Below are 16,417 nucleotides of genomic sequence, written 5' to 3'. Positions count from 1 at the left end.
ATCCCCTCCTCTCCAAAAACTGTCTCTATCCTACTTGGGAGATGCAGAGCAAAGAGCTGGAGGGAAAGGGGAGGGGGGCGACCGAGAACCCCCTGCTAGGAAATCGGTTTGGGAATCAAGATGTTCTTATAGCATGACTGTGAATACACACATACTGCAGGCACACACACTCACACACACTCACACATAAACTGGACCCACACAGTATATGAATAATGTTAGAGGTGTAGGGGTTCCTTAGGGTATTTTACATCAGCTATATTCATGTCATGCATTATCCATGCTATATCTAATGCATAATTGAACAGTGAGTAGTATGGTGCAAGTGTAGGGAAGCAAAATGTACAGCACATGACACCTAAATGGTTTGTGTCATGTTAGTTTTGAATGTCTTATGTGTTTGAATGTATGTGTGTGTGTGTGTGTGTGTGTGTGTGTGTGTGTGTGTGTGTATGTGTGTGTGTGTATGTGTGTGTGTGTGTGTGTGTGTGTGTGTATGTGTGTGTGTACATACCGGCGCCTTCTCTGTAAATAAGCGGACTTGCTGCATATTTTTTTTTGATATTCAAGCAGGCAGCAAAAAGTGTGAAATGTCTTGTTTCCAATTAGCTGTCAAAAACACATTAACTCAACTCTGAAGGTAGCGGGATTTTTTTTTTTTTGGGGGGAGGATCTGCTGACATCTACAAAACTCTGCGAGCAAGCCAAAAAAAAAAAAAGAAGAAAAAATAAACAAAATCTCCTCATCTTATTCCCATATTGAGCCGCACTCAATTTACCGCGCCTCATATCGAGGACGGGAGGTAAGAACGCTGCCAACTTGTCAGATCGGGCGCCAATTCCAATTTGCTTTTTCCACCACTCACATCTGCTCAAAGCGCACTCGGTGCCAGATCGTTTCCGCAAAGTCACCCAGACATCTCGTGTTTACATGTGTAAGGCATCATTTGTCGTTTGATCCTATTCTATTTCCTGAAAAAAAACAAAAAAAAAACACAACAGTCTCAATACTTTACTCAAATATAAAAATCTCTCTTTTGGATCTCATCCTCCAAAGACAAAATATTTTATTCATCTAATTTCCCCTCTAATTTTTTTGCCCTTCCTGTATTCTTTTTTGTCTTTATCCTCAGCCTCTTAATGAGCACATTTGTTTCTTTTCTAATTAAAAAGCCAGCGTGAGGAAGCAGGGAAAAACGTGCGAGGTGGTGAGGGAGGTCAGACGGAGAAGCTTTGAGGAAGCGCCACAGCTAGTGAGCAAGAACAATTAAGGGATTTTGAGGGCCAATGTGTATTTTTTCAAACATAATTATAGTCTCACCCCAAACTACTGATAGCAATATATTCTCCTTCATTCTAATAAGACAGAAGAGGCTTCTCTAAAAAAGGGCACAGAAGAGAGAAGCAAGCGTTTGTAGGGGAAGATCAGAGACTGAACATGCTTAAGAACATGCATCAACACTCTAGTTCTAGTATCATACTGCACTGATGTACTTCAGACATATACTTGACATTATAAAAGACCACAGAGCAAATGAAGCTCTTCCCACTTTTGGGTGCGGCTATGAGGCCAAATATTTGACAAACTAGTCCTTTAATCAGTGAAAATTCCTACAGAGAGGAGAGCCGGCGCTGCTTCTTAGCTGGGTGGTGTGGGACTAACCGGATCATACATCACACAGTCTCCTCGTGGGTTAGACCCCAGGGTGCCACTGCAGTAACGCTTCAGACGGTGCTGTATATGGATGCTCTCATAGCTGCAGGCTAGAGTACATCGCAACTTTCCACTGTGTCTCAGTGGGAGGCTGCGAATCGCAAGACATGTGCGAACATCAGGGGAGCGCGCACGTACTCCGCTCGAGCGTGGTAAATTTTTAACGCTCACATGCGGCGCCGAGACTTTCACAACATTCACAGCTAAACATTCATTCGGTTAAAGCTGAAGAAGCACGTCTTTATCACAAGCTTTTGGCCCATGAGAGCCTTTTTTTTTTTTTTTTTTACGGTCACAGTTCGAGATGACGAATGGGAATCGCAGTCCTGGGATTGTGCACACGACACACACACAGAGTCAGAAGCCGAAACACACACACACACACACACACACACACATACATACACACACACACACACACACACACACACAGGACAAAGAGGCTTCATAACTGTGTTCATTACTAATTCAACAGTCAACTGTTATATGTACAAACATTGACAGAAGGCTAGCAGAGGGCACAGGAGAGGGCAGGAGATGCTGTTAGGGGAGATGCATTCATGTGCACAAATAACTGCACACACACACTCCTTCAGTTCAGTGTAGTTCTGCAGTGGAGTGTTGAGTGTGGGTGTATTAACATTAACTTATTAATATAAAAGCCTGTAATACCTTTTTTTTTCTCAATTAATTCAGGTTCCAAAGAGAGTTTTGCGCAACGATTTCAAGCAGTCATTTATTCGGTGTGTTTTGAAATGTTTAAATGTTGCAGAATTGTTAAAGAAACATTCTTACACAAAGGAGAAGAAAAAAAAGAAAAGAAAGGCTTGTTGTGGCGCCACTTTCGAGGTACCATCTGCTGCATTCAAAGCTCAACAGATTACAGGGCTTTCCGTATGAAAAACAGAAACTACTTTCAGCGTGGCTGCTCAGACACACACACACACACACACACTAACATCCGTCCAGCACTGTCTGAGGAACAGATAAACGTTCATTATCATCAGCTCGTCTTTGTTTCAGCCTGGCCGAGCGCGAGCAGCAGCGGCAAGGTTGTAGGATGGGAACGTGGCGAGCGGAGGAGGAGGGTGTAGAAAGATACACACAGCCAAGCAAGGGCTTCCCTTTAGGTTAGTGAACGCAACTCATTTAGGTCCCACTGATTGGCAAAGGTTTGGTTCCCTGGGATAGGTTGGTTAATTAGTTAATTAGCTCCAGCAGCTTTCTAATGAGATGCCTACACTACTTCATCCTTGATCAGAGGAGAGATGGAGGATGGCACAGGTGTAACACACACACACACACACACACACATATACATACACACCTTATACTCACCATGTACATATTCATAGCCCACTCCATCACCACCACATAACTACCATTTATGAATAAATTCTTTAATATAATGAGCTGCAATCTGCACGTGCAAATTCACCTCCACACACACACATTTCCACACACACACACACACTTCCACACACACACTTCCACACACATCAAGTACTTTTGCGAGCCATGTGAGGTTTTCAGTAAACAGGCCAGGTGTTGTAGCAGGTCGGAAGTGAACGATTCCAATCAGTCAGTTCCACTTTCAAAAATTGAACTTGGAGTTTAAGCTCTTAACTTCACAGCCTGTCTTTAAAAGCAAATCAACTTGGACCTAATTTGCACACTTGCACCATATCCGAGTGTGTGACAGAAGAGACAGAGAGGAGTGAAGATTATGCTCAGCGGAAAATCCAATCCAAAAATGGAAGAATTAGAGGCGGGAAAGTGACTCCTAAAAAGTCTCTCTTTTGAAGATGTGAGTTCCCAAAGCCTGTTTTTGTTTACTTCTCTTTTTTTCAATGTGTTTTCTCTCTGTTACTATGTCTTTATATTTATACTGCTGCCTGTCTTGTGCTAGGTGTCCTTTAAAAAAAGAGATTCTCACTCTCAATTGGACTCTCCTGTGTAAAAAAAGGTCAAATAAAATCAAAAATTAAAAAAATCTATGAACTACAGTAGGCGGCATAGCTGTCTCTGTGTGTTTAGAGGGGGTGATGACTTTATAGCTTGGCCTGTGCGTGAAGAAACCAGGTGGAGACGAAGAAGGGGGGGCATGGCTTGGAAAATGGCTGGGACGAGAGGTGGCCTGGCTGGGAAAAGAGGGGTGGGGGGCAGGAACTGTGACTCTGTGGGTCTGGATGCGGGGCTTTGGACCAGAGAGGAGGTGGAGCAGCAGAGGAGAGCAGGTGTAGCCTGGCTCTCACACTGCTCCAAGCATCTGTTACTGGGCCAGCGAGTTACAACGGGCCAGCCTGTGTATGGTGTGTGTGTGTGTGTGTGTGTGTGTGGAGAGGAGTGAACTGCATGGATGAGTGAACTCTATTTCTCTCACTACTCTCCCTGCACTCTCCTCTCTTTTCCTTTTACCCATCTCTCTCTCTCTCTCTCTCTCTCTCTCTCTCTCGGTCCTCTGCTGTCTCGTTTTATTACGTGTGTGTAAATGCGACTGTGAGTGTGCGCTTGTGTCAGGTGTCGTATCGCCCCTGCCATCGCGCTTTTCCTCCCGTCAATCACCGTTGCCCCGGCCAACCATGTGGCCGACAACGGGCAGTCCCGTCCTTGACCTCACCCCTCTCTATAATGCTAATGACTTGTATTACTATTCATATTGTCTCTGTGCACCATGGTGTTTCTCTGTGTGTTTAAGGTAGGGGAAAGAGGAGGGGGGGACGTCTGACATGGGTAATGGAGCACACACACACACACACACATACACACATACACACATACACACATACGCTCCGAGCCTCAGGTGCTGTGTTAACCAGGTTTGATGGGTCAGTGCAGTGGTGATGGCAGGGTGGAGATATGGAAGACTGAAGGTTAGTAGAGATCTAGGGGAGAGAGGGGGGAGTGTGTGTGTGTGGGGGGGGGGGGGTAGGGGGGGGGGGGGTGACCAGCTGTGCCCCGGTGCAAAGCCTCCTCTAAGGGGGAATGACCAAGAGTCTAACAGCTGGAGCTCCGGGATGATCTGGTGTTTCTGGAGCGTATCACACACACACACACACACACACACACACACATACACGCCTTCAACACTTTACAGTCATTTTTGTTTGTTTGTTGTTTTGCTTTTTGGGTTTTCTGGCCACTTGAGCAAAGTAGGACAAGCTGGAAAAACATTGACACGTTTATCACTTTTTAAAAACATCCTTATTTGAACATTGTGTGTGCATTATGTATATAGCTCATTGTTATGGATGTTTTGGGTTTGTTATACACATTGGAATCTATTGAATGATTAATGAAAGAAGGGTAGGTGCTATAAGCAAATGTTTCAGCCTACATCTTTTCAGGTTAAACTGCTTATTTACTTATTTATACTTTAGTTTTTTCCCTTTTGGCATGTTAATAGATTTGGTGGAGATGAATGAGACAGAACAGGAAAATATGATTGTTTGCTTTGTGTGTTTGTTTGTACATGTACATGTGTGTTGAGATCATGTGACCCAAAACTAAACTACACTAAATTGGGCAGACATAACTTTCCCATTCATATGACACATTTAAGCCCAATATTCATTCTCCTCTTGGCTTTGTTTTAGTCTCAACTCCTGAGGTAAAAATATCTAGTTTCTTAACATTTCCAATGTTCAGCTAGTCTCTTATTTTGTCTGTCTTCTACTTGGTGCTGAGCAGGTAAATGTACACTGAGCTCATCCAAGCAGAAAATAACTGCCTGCTGTGAACCAAGACACTAAAATGCTTTGTTGAGCTGCAGGGAACTGAAGAATGGGCTGATATTCCTGTGGGGGTTTGTGGCTGTAAAACACAGTTATTTGTCCATTGATAATATAAAATTACAGATCGGTACAACGTTAAATTCACAAAATATGACATGTGAACACTTCGATGTGGAGCTCATTCTGAAGCTAACTGCTGGTTAGTATTTGGAGAGCTAGAGATCACACTAGCCAGCAGTTCCAGTTGACTAGAATGTAACAAAGACACACACTGTGGTACTTTAAAAGGGAGAAGCGTGGAAATGTCTCAATTTAGCGTTTCCTCACACATAACCAATAAAAGTGACAAAAGCAACTTCAGGTGGACAAAAGGTGGATTCTTCTTTTTACACCTGAACATGTGTGTGAGAGAGTTGCATTGAAGGATTGACGCACATCTGTAAGAGTGAACATCAGGAGGAACAAAAAAAAACTAAACACAAACAAGGCCTACAGTGCGGTGGATTATTAAAAAGCATCCTGACGCCATATGTTGTTTATTGTTGTTTTGTGTGTGTGTGTGTGTGTGTGTGTGTGTGTGTGTGTGGTTTGCTGCACGCCAAAAGAACTCAAAGAATGTGTTAGTTTTAGTTCAGAGATATCACAACACGTCACAGCAGCCCGCAGCGCAAACTCCGACTGCTTTTCTTCACAGCGCTGGTGTTAAATCACTAACAGCCAGACTGTGTGAGCGTCAATTTGAATGTACAGATGCACGGGAGGGCGGGGGGGGGGGGGGGGGGGGGGAAGATGCTATTTTGGCTACCCAAACAACACTGCCGTCCCCACGGGAGAGCTAAGACTCCCAGTTAGGCCCGTAGCGCAACTCGATGATTCAAACAGCTGTCATGCCTCCGTAATGATGATCCATCCCTGGCTATTACCATCCCATGGTTCCTCACTTACAAAACTGATTGTTTGACATGTGAAACATACATCAGCATAATCTGCGCCATAACTCAGTTTTTACGGGAGCGCCCACAAGCCAATGATAGGGGAGGGCTCGGGGGGGCGGGGGTATGAAGTGAAGATTAAATGAAAGAGAAGATGAGAAGGGACAAACATAGAAGGGAGTAGAGATGAGATAAAGAGAGAGAAGGTGGTAGTTGGAAGAGGGAGAGCAAGGTAGGCTTAGGAAAAGTAAAAGGAGGAAAAAACAACATAGACACAGACTAAAAATCAATTTTCTACATATTCTATTTGCCTGTCATCATCTTAGCTATGTCAACTCTTAATAAGCTGAACATAACATTGTTAGCTGTCTAGTCAATATCATAGAAATATTGTAGAAACAGAATGTGAGATGGGAAGTATAAAGAGCTCTGACTGGAGCTCACAAAAGTTATTGAGTCCATGAAAACATAGTTCTATTGTTAATTTTGTCATTATTTTATTCATTTATTTATTCACAGTAACCCTAACCCTTACTCCTGTGTTAAATGTCCTTCTTAATTTTAATCCTGTTTTTAAGTTTAGTTTAACTCTAGTCTTAGAAAACCACTATTTTACTACAGTTCTAATCAATGAAAACTTGACATTTTAGTCTTTTTGTGCCATCTGATTATATTATTGTAGAGAGCAATCCAATCGAGCCAAAACCATTTTTTGTCATTTTAGTCAAACTTCTTTTACATGATGACAAACACAGGGTGAATGATGAAGATTGCAGCTTTTTGCAGAAATGGTCCGTTCTGATGGAGTACATCCAGACATGGAACATGTTCTGATTAACATATTCATATTCAAACCAAAACCATTCAACAACTGGAACTCAAAACTCTCAGTTGCTTGATTGCCCAAAGTACATGACAAACTTTCCTTTCGGTTCTGAACAATGGAAATGAAGGTAGTTAGAATAATGATAAAACTGAAAAGCATTTTGTCATCAATCACAATGATGTGATGTTATATACTGTTGTTTTCATCAATACAGCTGTGTATAAAGCTGTGTATTGCTCATGTTTCACTTCCATTATAATTACATGTTAACGTGACCTATAGTCTATTCTCCTATGTTTTATGCATGTAAGTACAGTAATTGTGTATTGAGCTCTAAGTGCTTACATACATGGTTGACCTACACTTAACACTGCACTTGAACGCCTCCAGTGTAGATAAGTAGACGGAGCACTCGCTGCTGTTAATGTATGTGTAATATTCTCTCCTCTTTTTTTGTCAATGAGGTATTTCTTTTTTAAACTACATTTTAGTTTTTTTTTTTTTTTACTGTATATTCATATAGTCATAGTAAATGACAAACACACCTGGTCTACATTAGTTAGTCCCCACCAGATCCATGATGCAGAATCCTGGGACTTTTCCATGATTTTCCATGATTTAAAGTGTATATTTAGGAAGTTGGCATGACCCAAGTTGGGAAATAACAAAGAAAATCCTTCAGTATTGAATTGTTAAAGAGGTGAATGAATCACTTCCACTGCAACTGGGCTGAAAAGTACAAAATGCATTGACTATTCTTGGTGGTGACTATGTTTAATTATTGGACCCTCACAATGAATTAAGTTTTCAAGGATTTATTACATTGTTGGTTTGCCAGACAGCTGTGAAAGTAGGGGAGAGAATTTATTATTGTGGATATAGTTGTATTATTCTGTGCATTATACTGAGATTATTTTTAATAGAGGACCACAATGACCCCCTCAAAAAACTAGGGTCAGGGCTAGGGTTGGTCATGTCGGGCATTTTTCACTTTTATTGGACAGCAGACAGAACAGAATAGAAAAAGGGGGTGTTGCTGTTAAGTGGTGTGCCCCATTTCCTATGCAGCTATCAGGGTTTACCATTATACATGTTCCTATTCAAGTAAGTTTTCATTTTAAAAAGCAATCTGTGAAAACTGCTTGGTAAAAGTTTAAATCCCCATCCTCATTTCCCCTCAAAACACACTCACAATTGCATGATGTTCCAGGAGTCCCACAAATAGAGGAAAGCCTGTTTTACTGACTTTCTTATAAGAATGAGGCTGATACTGACGCTCCATAAATTCTCAAGGGGAGAATATCTATAGGTGGAGAGATGCCAGGAGATGAATGAAAGAAAGAGAAGGGATAATAGAAGAAGGCAAGAAAGTGGGAGGCCTGTCAGGTGAGAGATTATCAAGGCCACGGACAAACAGAGGAGAAACAGCGTCTGGGGAACGATGAGAGGGGAAGCTGTCTGAATACATGTCTGTGTGTGTGTGTGTGTGTGTGTGTGTGTGTCTCAGTGGAGGAGGGCGTCTCACCTGCCCGTAGGAATGTGTGTCAGTGTGTGTGTGTGTGTGTGATGAAGGCCACCTGAGGTGCTAATCCCCTCTCAGAAAATAGTGGACCAACCTGTCCTCTTTCTCAAAGTCACTCTATATACCACCCAACACGCACACACACACACACACACACACACACACACACTTAAGACACCACAGTCCCCCTTTCTCCCTCCTCACATAGAGTCAAGAGGACTTTGCTCATCAATTCTGCCGGGGGTTGCTATGGAGACTGCGAATAGTGTGTGTGTGTGTGTGTATGTGTGTGTGTGTGTGTGTGTGTGTTTGGGAGAGGTGTTCAGCCTGTGTGTCTTAATATCTTCTCTGGTCCTGTCAGGTCGCGTTTCACACTGCTGTCTAGTCGTGGGACCGCACAGACACACACACACACACACACACACACACACACACACACACACACTAACCAAAAACACACACACACCAAAAACAGACACACACACACGAACACACACAAACACTAAGGACCCCCTGCTGAAGCGTTGAGCATGCATTTTTCACTCAACACACCGTGAATACCAATTCTCCAGTTTTACAAAGTGTGTGTGTGTGTGCTTGTGTGTGTGTGTGTGAGGCAGAACCATTATTATAGGGAGGATTCATCCCGAGCACAAAACATTCTAGCGTCTTCTTGTGCATGTGTGTGTGTGTGTGTGTGTGGAGCTGATGCACTGAATGCACAGAGCGGATGGTTCTCTATTATATCTGTGCTGTATGCATGTGCGCAGACAGCAGGACGGAGCATATATAATTGTGCTCTAGATGAATGCCTGCTCTAGTGCACACTCCAAAGCGGCTCTGCAGGTTTTATTTTTAGCATCACAGGCAAATGCAGCCCCTCTTTTCCTCCCCCTTCCTCCTGCTCTCTGCCCTCTCTCTCTCTCTCTCTCTCTCTTTCTCTCTCATCTCTCTCCCACTGTCACTTCTCTCATCTCTCAAAATCTCCCGCCTGATTCCGTGCGTGTATCTCGGCCACGGTGAGCGCACACACACAGAGCTCCATGCCGCGTACAGTATGTCGACATAAGTGTTGCGCTCGCCCTTGCGCCCGCCAAAAAAAAAAAAAAAAAAAAACTGCTCCGAGCTTTGTACTGCGCCGTTCCACCTCTCTGCTCTCATCATCATTGTTAATGTCTGAATGAATGCATAGTCTCACTTTCATCTCTCTCTCGCTCTTGTTCTCCCTCCATCGTCTTTCGCGTCGGTGGCGGAGGGATATAAAAAGCTCATTGAGGTGGAGGTGACGTTTGTACTCTAAAGCATGTCTGTCGCTAAGGCGGCAGAGGCAAGGTCAAGTGCTCGGTGGCCCTACAAAGCTTTTCATTACATATTTAACTCAGCAGAATTCCTCGCAGACCCAGCTGGAGACTGCCTGCTGTTTCTCCCTCTACTTTAACACCGCCTCCTCAAGCCCGTGTCTGCGCCTGTCTAGGTCCAGACAGGTAAATTTCCACATTAGCATACGGACAGAGCCGGACGTGTTCTGCTATGCGAATGATTCCTCGGTGGTTAGCATTTGCGTGGCGTTGACAGGGCCGGAGAGGAGAGACGTTAAATAACAGTGTCAGACGGAGAGAGAGAAAAGATCACGTCTCTCAATCAGCCTGATTGAAGAAAAACAAAAAAAAAACAAAAAAAGATTGAGAGGGAAGATTTCTTTCCCCTCCGGCCTCTATTACTGTCACTCCTGCCTTTATGTGCTATTTGTCATAAATGGTCTCATATGCAGACGATCCATGTGCACACACACACACACATATATACAGCCTAAAGGAGGAGGAGGGGGTTAGCAAAAAGAGTGAAAGAGACAGAAGTTATTTATGTCTTTAATGCATCTGCAGAGACTAAATATAACTACAGCAGGCTGTTTATTCCTCACTAGTCATGGCTGGAATTCTAACTGAACAAATGTAATGCTGTGAAGGCTTTAGAATGGATGGAGCGTTGGTCTTAGCTGCCACAGGAGGAAAGGAGAAGCAGTGAGGAGAGAAAAAAGTAGAGTAGAGCTGGAGTCTGTAATGAAGCTTATAGTAGAGCAGCCAGAAACAGGGATGTGAGTTGGAGAGTAAAACAAGTTTGAATCAAATATTTTCTCTTCTTGTGTGAAGCATAAGTGTACACTGTACCACATTTATAATATGTTCTTTGGTTTCAAATAAGGTAGCAGGGAATTGATGCTATTGCAATCTGCTGCTTTCTAGGTGCAATATGGGCCAAACATGTCTTAAAAAGTCTTAATTAGCAGCAGTTTATTCAGATGAACTCCACTCCAGCTGTAATCAGTTATGTGATCAGGTTATTAAATATTCTGCTCAATTGGAAAATATATACGGCAAAGCAGAACCCCCCCGCATGGTAATTTGAAGGTAGAGTTCATAAATCAAGACTGCAAAGAATTCCACTTTTTTTTTTTGCACTTGTGACTAAGGCAGCCCGAGCATATCAGTCAACTGACACACGCCTGGCTGTGTTACATCTAGTACGTGCACGGGAGGAGGAGGAGGAGGAGGAGGAGGAGAGTGTGTGTGTGTGTGTGTGTGTGTGTGTGTGTGTGTGACACTTGAGAGATTGAAGATAATCTCTTACAAAGAAGAAGCGTTTCCCGTCTGCACACAAACACAGACGCAGGGAGAGATATCCAGTTTACATTTTGACCAAATCCAGCCGCTGTATCAATAATTCCTGCTTTTCGCCCCCCCTTCCAAAATCAGCGTGTCGGATTGCTGAAGCAGGAACGCAAACGCAGGAAGGGCAGGAAGCTTCGCGAGTGTATCCACAGCGCATGAGATTGATATGCATGAACGCGCTCGGCTACAGTACCTCTAGTCTAAACACACAAAACGCACATTTCTAAACCTCTCTGCTGTGTGCGTGTGTGTGTGTGTGTGTCACTTTCTCTTTCTCTCTCTCTCTGTCAAAGCCAAATGCCATCCATCATATAGGATGCACTGGGTGAAAGATTACTTACACCCCCCCCTCCCAACCCCACTATCATGGCCAAATTGCACTGGATGGCTCTCATATTTGGGGAGAGATAGAGGCAGGGCTTTCTCTTTGCATGCAAATGACAGCATCCCCACTCAATTTGCTTTCTCCTTGACTCGGAGGGTGTGACGAGAGAGGCGCGGAGAGGTCGCCCAAAGAGGAAAAAAAGGCGAGAGAGATGTAAAGATTCACACTAGGAGGTGAGATGATACATCTGGCGGAAAAGTGATGATGGCGTAATCTGGGAGACTTCATCGTTATCTTTTTTTTTTTTCCCCCTCTCACTGTTGATACAGATTGGGGGTAATTTTATTGCCTTTGAAAACTAAACTTCTATTAGTAATCCACTTATTTGAATTCATTCTGACGGGGATTATCTTTTATCCATCTAAAACTCTACGTACGAGGCTCAAGCAGGGATAAAAAGACTCCACTACAAAGACAAACATGGCCTACTGTACGGCAGAGTCGTGCCATAATACTTTATTTTATTATTAAGCCTGTTTGGCTGCAATTAACAACTGTCACGAATGGATTAGAGTAGCAAGAAGTCAGATAATAAACAGAGCAAATTCATATATGTGATGCAGTCTTTGACACTGAAGGATCATTTGGGTTTAACACAACTTCTGTCTTATTTTGGAGCTTCCACAAGTTCTTAGGGATGTTCCCAGATAAAAATACATTAAAAAAAAAAGAAAAAGAAGAAAATAATCATCTTTTAACTTCTTACCTCTGCTCATCATGTGCACGGATGAATATAAAAGCAAAGGAGAGACCGCTTGCTGTTTTCACACACTGGAACTCTGGAGCGATTGTCACATTTTTGGATTGTGTTTCATTATCCACTTGTAGCAGAAACGCTGATGAAGTCAATGAAGATGCATTGAAAAGCAAACACTTTAGATAATTACATGCAAATGCAAAATCTGTCACCATTGTAAATGGCGTAAGCGAGACGAAAAAACAACACGGTAACGTCCTTTAAAAAAATCAAAAAAATAAAGAGACAAACAAATCAAAGCCAGGCAGCTGATTTTGAAACAGCTTCCAGCGTGTGACTCTCTCCTCAGCTAATGAAATATCTAATGCACTTAGTTTCCTTTAGTTAGCACCTGTCTCCTTAGAGGCATGTTCCTCTTCTCAGAGCTAAATTACTTGGTCTCAATGGAGGGAGACAGAGAGCGTTGAGTAACAAAGAGGAGTAGTCAAGTGTATTTTTCAGGAAAAGGATGAAGAGCTCGTGCTGGAGAGCTGAGGTGACAGATGATACCCATTTCTCATCCCTGACTATCACACAGCGACCTGAGCAGACAGTAATGTACAGCTCTCGCCCTATAAGCCACCCCTAACTGCTTTCCAAATCCCTCGCTTTCTGTGGTAGTAACGGCTTCAAAGTGCATCATAACCTCGCTTCCTCCAACAAAAAAACACCCCATAAAAAAAGGCGTTTCTTCATTTTTTCCCCCTTCTCTCTCTTTTTATAAGTCTTTGTAGAATAAATTATACAGCCACGAAATAGACACCTAGAGGTTGGACAGAACAGTTAAAATGAAGAATTGTGCAAGCGCATATCTGTGTCAGTAAAAATGCCAGATCTGTGTCTGATTTGCATGCTTGTTCCCTGCTGTCTCTGCAATTCCTCCTATAAAAGGTCTTCTATTAGAGTTGGTAGCAAACCATAACTGGAGACCAACTGCAGGATTCAGTAGTCAGATATATAACAGAGTGACAGCCACATAGCAAAAAGGTCAAGGTGCAAGATTATGAATGTTTCCTGTTGTCTCTCATTTCAAAATAAAGGTTACGACTTGTAATAAGAAGATGCTGGTGGCATTTTATGACTTCCATTTAATTACACTTTAACAATCATGCAGTTATTTTATAGTTGTGGTTAAATATTCACTGTAAACATGTAAAACTACCTGTTAGAACAGTGAAAAACTCATGAAATGTTTAGATTTTGTTTAATATTGAATGCATTCTTGCTTTTTTATTACACTACTATATGTAAGCTTGGTCTACTATAGCTTATCTGCAATCAGCTTTCTTATCTTAACCTGCCTGCCTAAAAAAATGATTAAAATTCTAAAAAAGCAGTGACCAATTGTCATTATAAACACCAAAAAGTAAGACTTAAATACTCCTTTTCAACAAGAATCAAGATGTGTGTGTGTGTGAAATATATCAGACATTGAAACACTGTGTTTACCTGGAGGAGAGCTTTCAATAACAGCTGATTTGCGGTCCTATAATGAAACCTTGACATTCGCAGACAGTGAAACAATTTCACAATCTGAGTGTTTAGACTGGAATAATCAACAAAGGGGAAAAATCAATGTGAAAGTGAGCTCTCATGATCAAACGGCTGCACACTGCTTGTCATTAGATTGATGAATCCCGTCGATGTCATCCATCACTGACTCCATCGACCCCCGAGAGGAGAAAAGACGAGTCGGCTGAGAGAAATCGACGTAGAGCGTGTGCACAAATGAGTGTTTTGTGTCGTGTGGGATGGTGGCAAGCGGAGAAGAAAAGGCAACAATTTCTTAAGATTGCGTTATTTGGTGTGTTTGTATTCATTATTGTGCGTGTGTGTGTGCATGTGTGTGTGTGTGTGAGTATTTAAGAAGGTATCCAGGTCACTCACCGAGCACGCCCAGCCGGTAGTTCATGGTCACCACGATCACGTTGCCGTAAGCCGCCAGGACGCTGGCATCAAACATGTTCCCAGTGCCTTCCATGTAGGAGCCTCCGTGGATAAACAGCATCACCGGCTTCTTCCTGCGGTCACGAATGTCTACACAAACACACACAGAGCAGAAAGCATGCAATAGAGAGCAAAAAAAAAAAAGGGGAAAAAAAAGTCAATAATTGTATTTACACCTCTCATATTCTCTTTGATCACACATTGTGTTAGATAATATACTGAACAAACAGCAAATTGCTCAGGCTGCGTGAGAACACAGCACTGTATCAGGAGTGTAACAAGTGCTACTGTTCCTTCCCTGCAGCTGGATGTCAGCTCTTAAAAATGAGCTTGAGGTAATTTAGATTTCAGGCAATGATTCCAGCTACAGGCAAATACAGAGAGACACCACTACACGAATCGAATCAAATGCTTCCTGGTGATTAAAGCGATGATGTTTCAAGAAAATCACAGGGTAGTGTTGCATATTAGAGTTGAACCTGCGTGTCACTGCCTCTGACAATCTTTCATAATCTCTCTCTCTCTTTCTGTCTCTGTCACTTGAGGCCTGATGCAATCCCAAGCACGAGGCGTACAAGCAGCTGCATGTGCAACCCATCTCACCTGTTCAAGGTTAGTTACTAATTGAAAGTACAGGAATGAAAGCTGACATAGGTAATTAGATAGAACTATTAATGTGGGAATGTAAACAGCAAACAATACAGAGCAGTCCATTTGCAGCGAGAACTCAAAGCGATGGTGTCAAAGCTCAGGCTCCGAAAAAGCTCTCGGCTGCAAAAGGAGGAGCGTTTTAACACTATAAAGATGCACTCTGGGATGATGTGGCGCGGTGAAAGCGAGTGGGCACCACAAAGACGATTTACAGAAGCTGAGAAAGCACCAGAATGATGCGAGGAGAGGCATTAAATCCAAGTTTAGAAAGAGTAAAGTTGATGTCTTTGCTTCCCTCTGAAGAAGAACATTCTGTGTGCAATCAACAGATAATAAAAGGCCACTGGCTCTATATATATATATCATGTCTGCTGTGAATTTCCATAATTTCCTCGTTTTATTTTGCACCTTGGAACTCGGAACTCCCATAAATGCAAATTGCAGCTTGCCCTCAGCAGCAGGACGGGGGGTAGGAGGAGGGGGGCTGGGGCTATGCTGTACCAACCTATTTCTAGGTCAATGGCCCTGTGGGGAATCTCTAGAAAATACCGTTTTTCTTGGATGCTATCATTTTCGCACTAGCACAAATTGTTAGTGGGTCCTGCCTTAAGGTGGAAATAAAAGTAAATGGAAAAAAAGTTTCAAATGAAAATGACAATTTTTTTTACCATCAGAAAACATGACATAAAGTTAGGAGTTTGAGGGAGAGATTCATTCTGTGAGTCATTCCATGAGCCTTTAAATCCAATATTGAGTCTTATAATGCAATTGTACAGCAGAGTGATTTCACTTAGACCTGCTGAGAGATTTACCCCACAGTAGCTGTCATTTTCCTAATATTAGTGCCGTTAGTCTGAATTTCCGTGCATTTCCTTTATCATAAATGTCTGAAAAAGTAAAGCATTAGAATCTACTTCAACAAATCTTTAAAATAAATGCAATGAAATGACCGACTGATATGCATCTTTTTGGTTGGTAGCTGATCTAAATTGTCTGCTTGCCTTGTAAAAAATGACAGCAGTGATGATACACTTTTCTATCATTCCTTTAAAAAATACATGCAGATCATATCAGTGTGCATCCACTCACTGTCAGTCATGTGAGGCTTTAGCATATGCCCGCTCATGCAGCGCAGCATGCATGCAGAAGGGTCCCTGATGGGCCCTCGTTGGCCTTTGAACCGGTCTCCCTGCTGACTGAGAGCAACGATACTCCTGCCTGCCAGGATCCTACGGTAACATATGGCACGCAAGACATACAACTATGGCACGGTGACAGCCTCTTTTGGCTTCTGTGTATGT

At 42.6% G+C, this 16,417-nt stretch overlaps 1 protein-coding gene across 5 annotated transcripts in view; it reads right to left on the bottom strand.

Moving 5' to 3' along the window:
* The window catches only part of nlgn2a (neuroligin 2a), a 110,453-nt gene that overhangs the window by 43,014 nt on the left and 51,022 nt on the right, over positions 1-16,417 (bottom strand). For all 5 annotated transcript variants that reach the window (XM_053342937.1, XM_053342934.1, XM_053342935.1 and 2 more), the window contains one exon: positions 14,406-14,555. In XM_053342937.1, the coding sequence (XP_053198912.1) occupies positions 14,406-14,555 (150 nt within the window). The remainder of the gene's footprint in view (positions 1-14,405; positions 14,556-16,417) is intronic.

Source organism: Scomber japonicus, chromosome 22 (genome assembly GCF_027409825.1).
Source record: "Scomber japonicus isolate fScoJap1 chromosome 22, fScoJap1.pri, whole genome shotgun sequence".
Taxonomy (NCBI): domain Eukaryota; kingdom Metazoa; phylum Chordata; class Actinopteri; order Scombriformes; family Scombridae; genus Scomber; species Scomber japonicus.
This window is presented reverse-complemented; position numbering and strand designations above follow the sequence as displayed.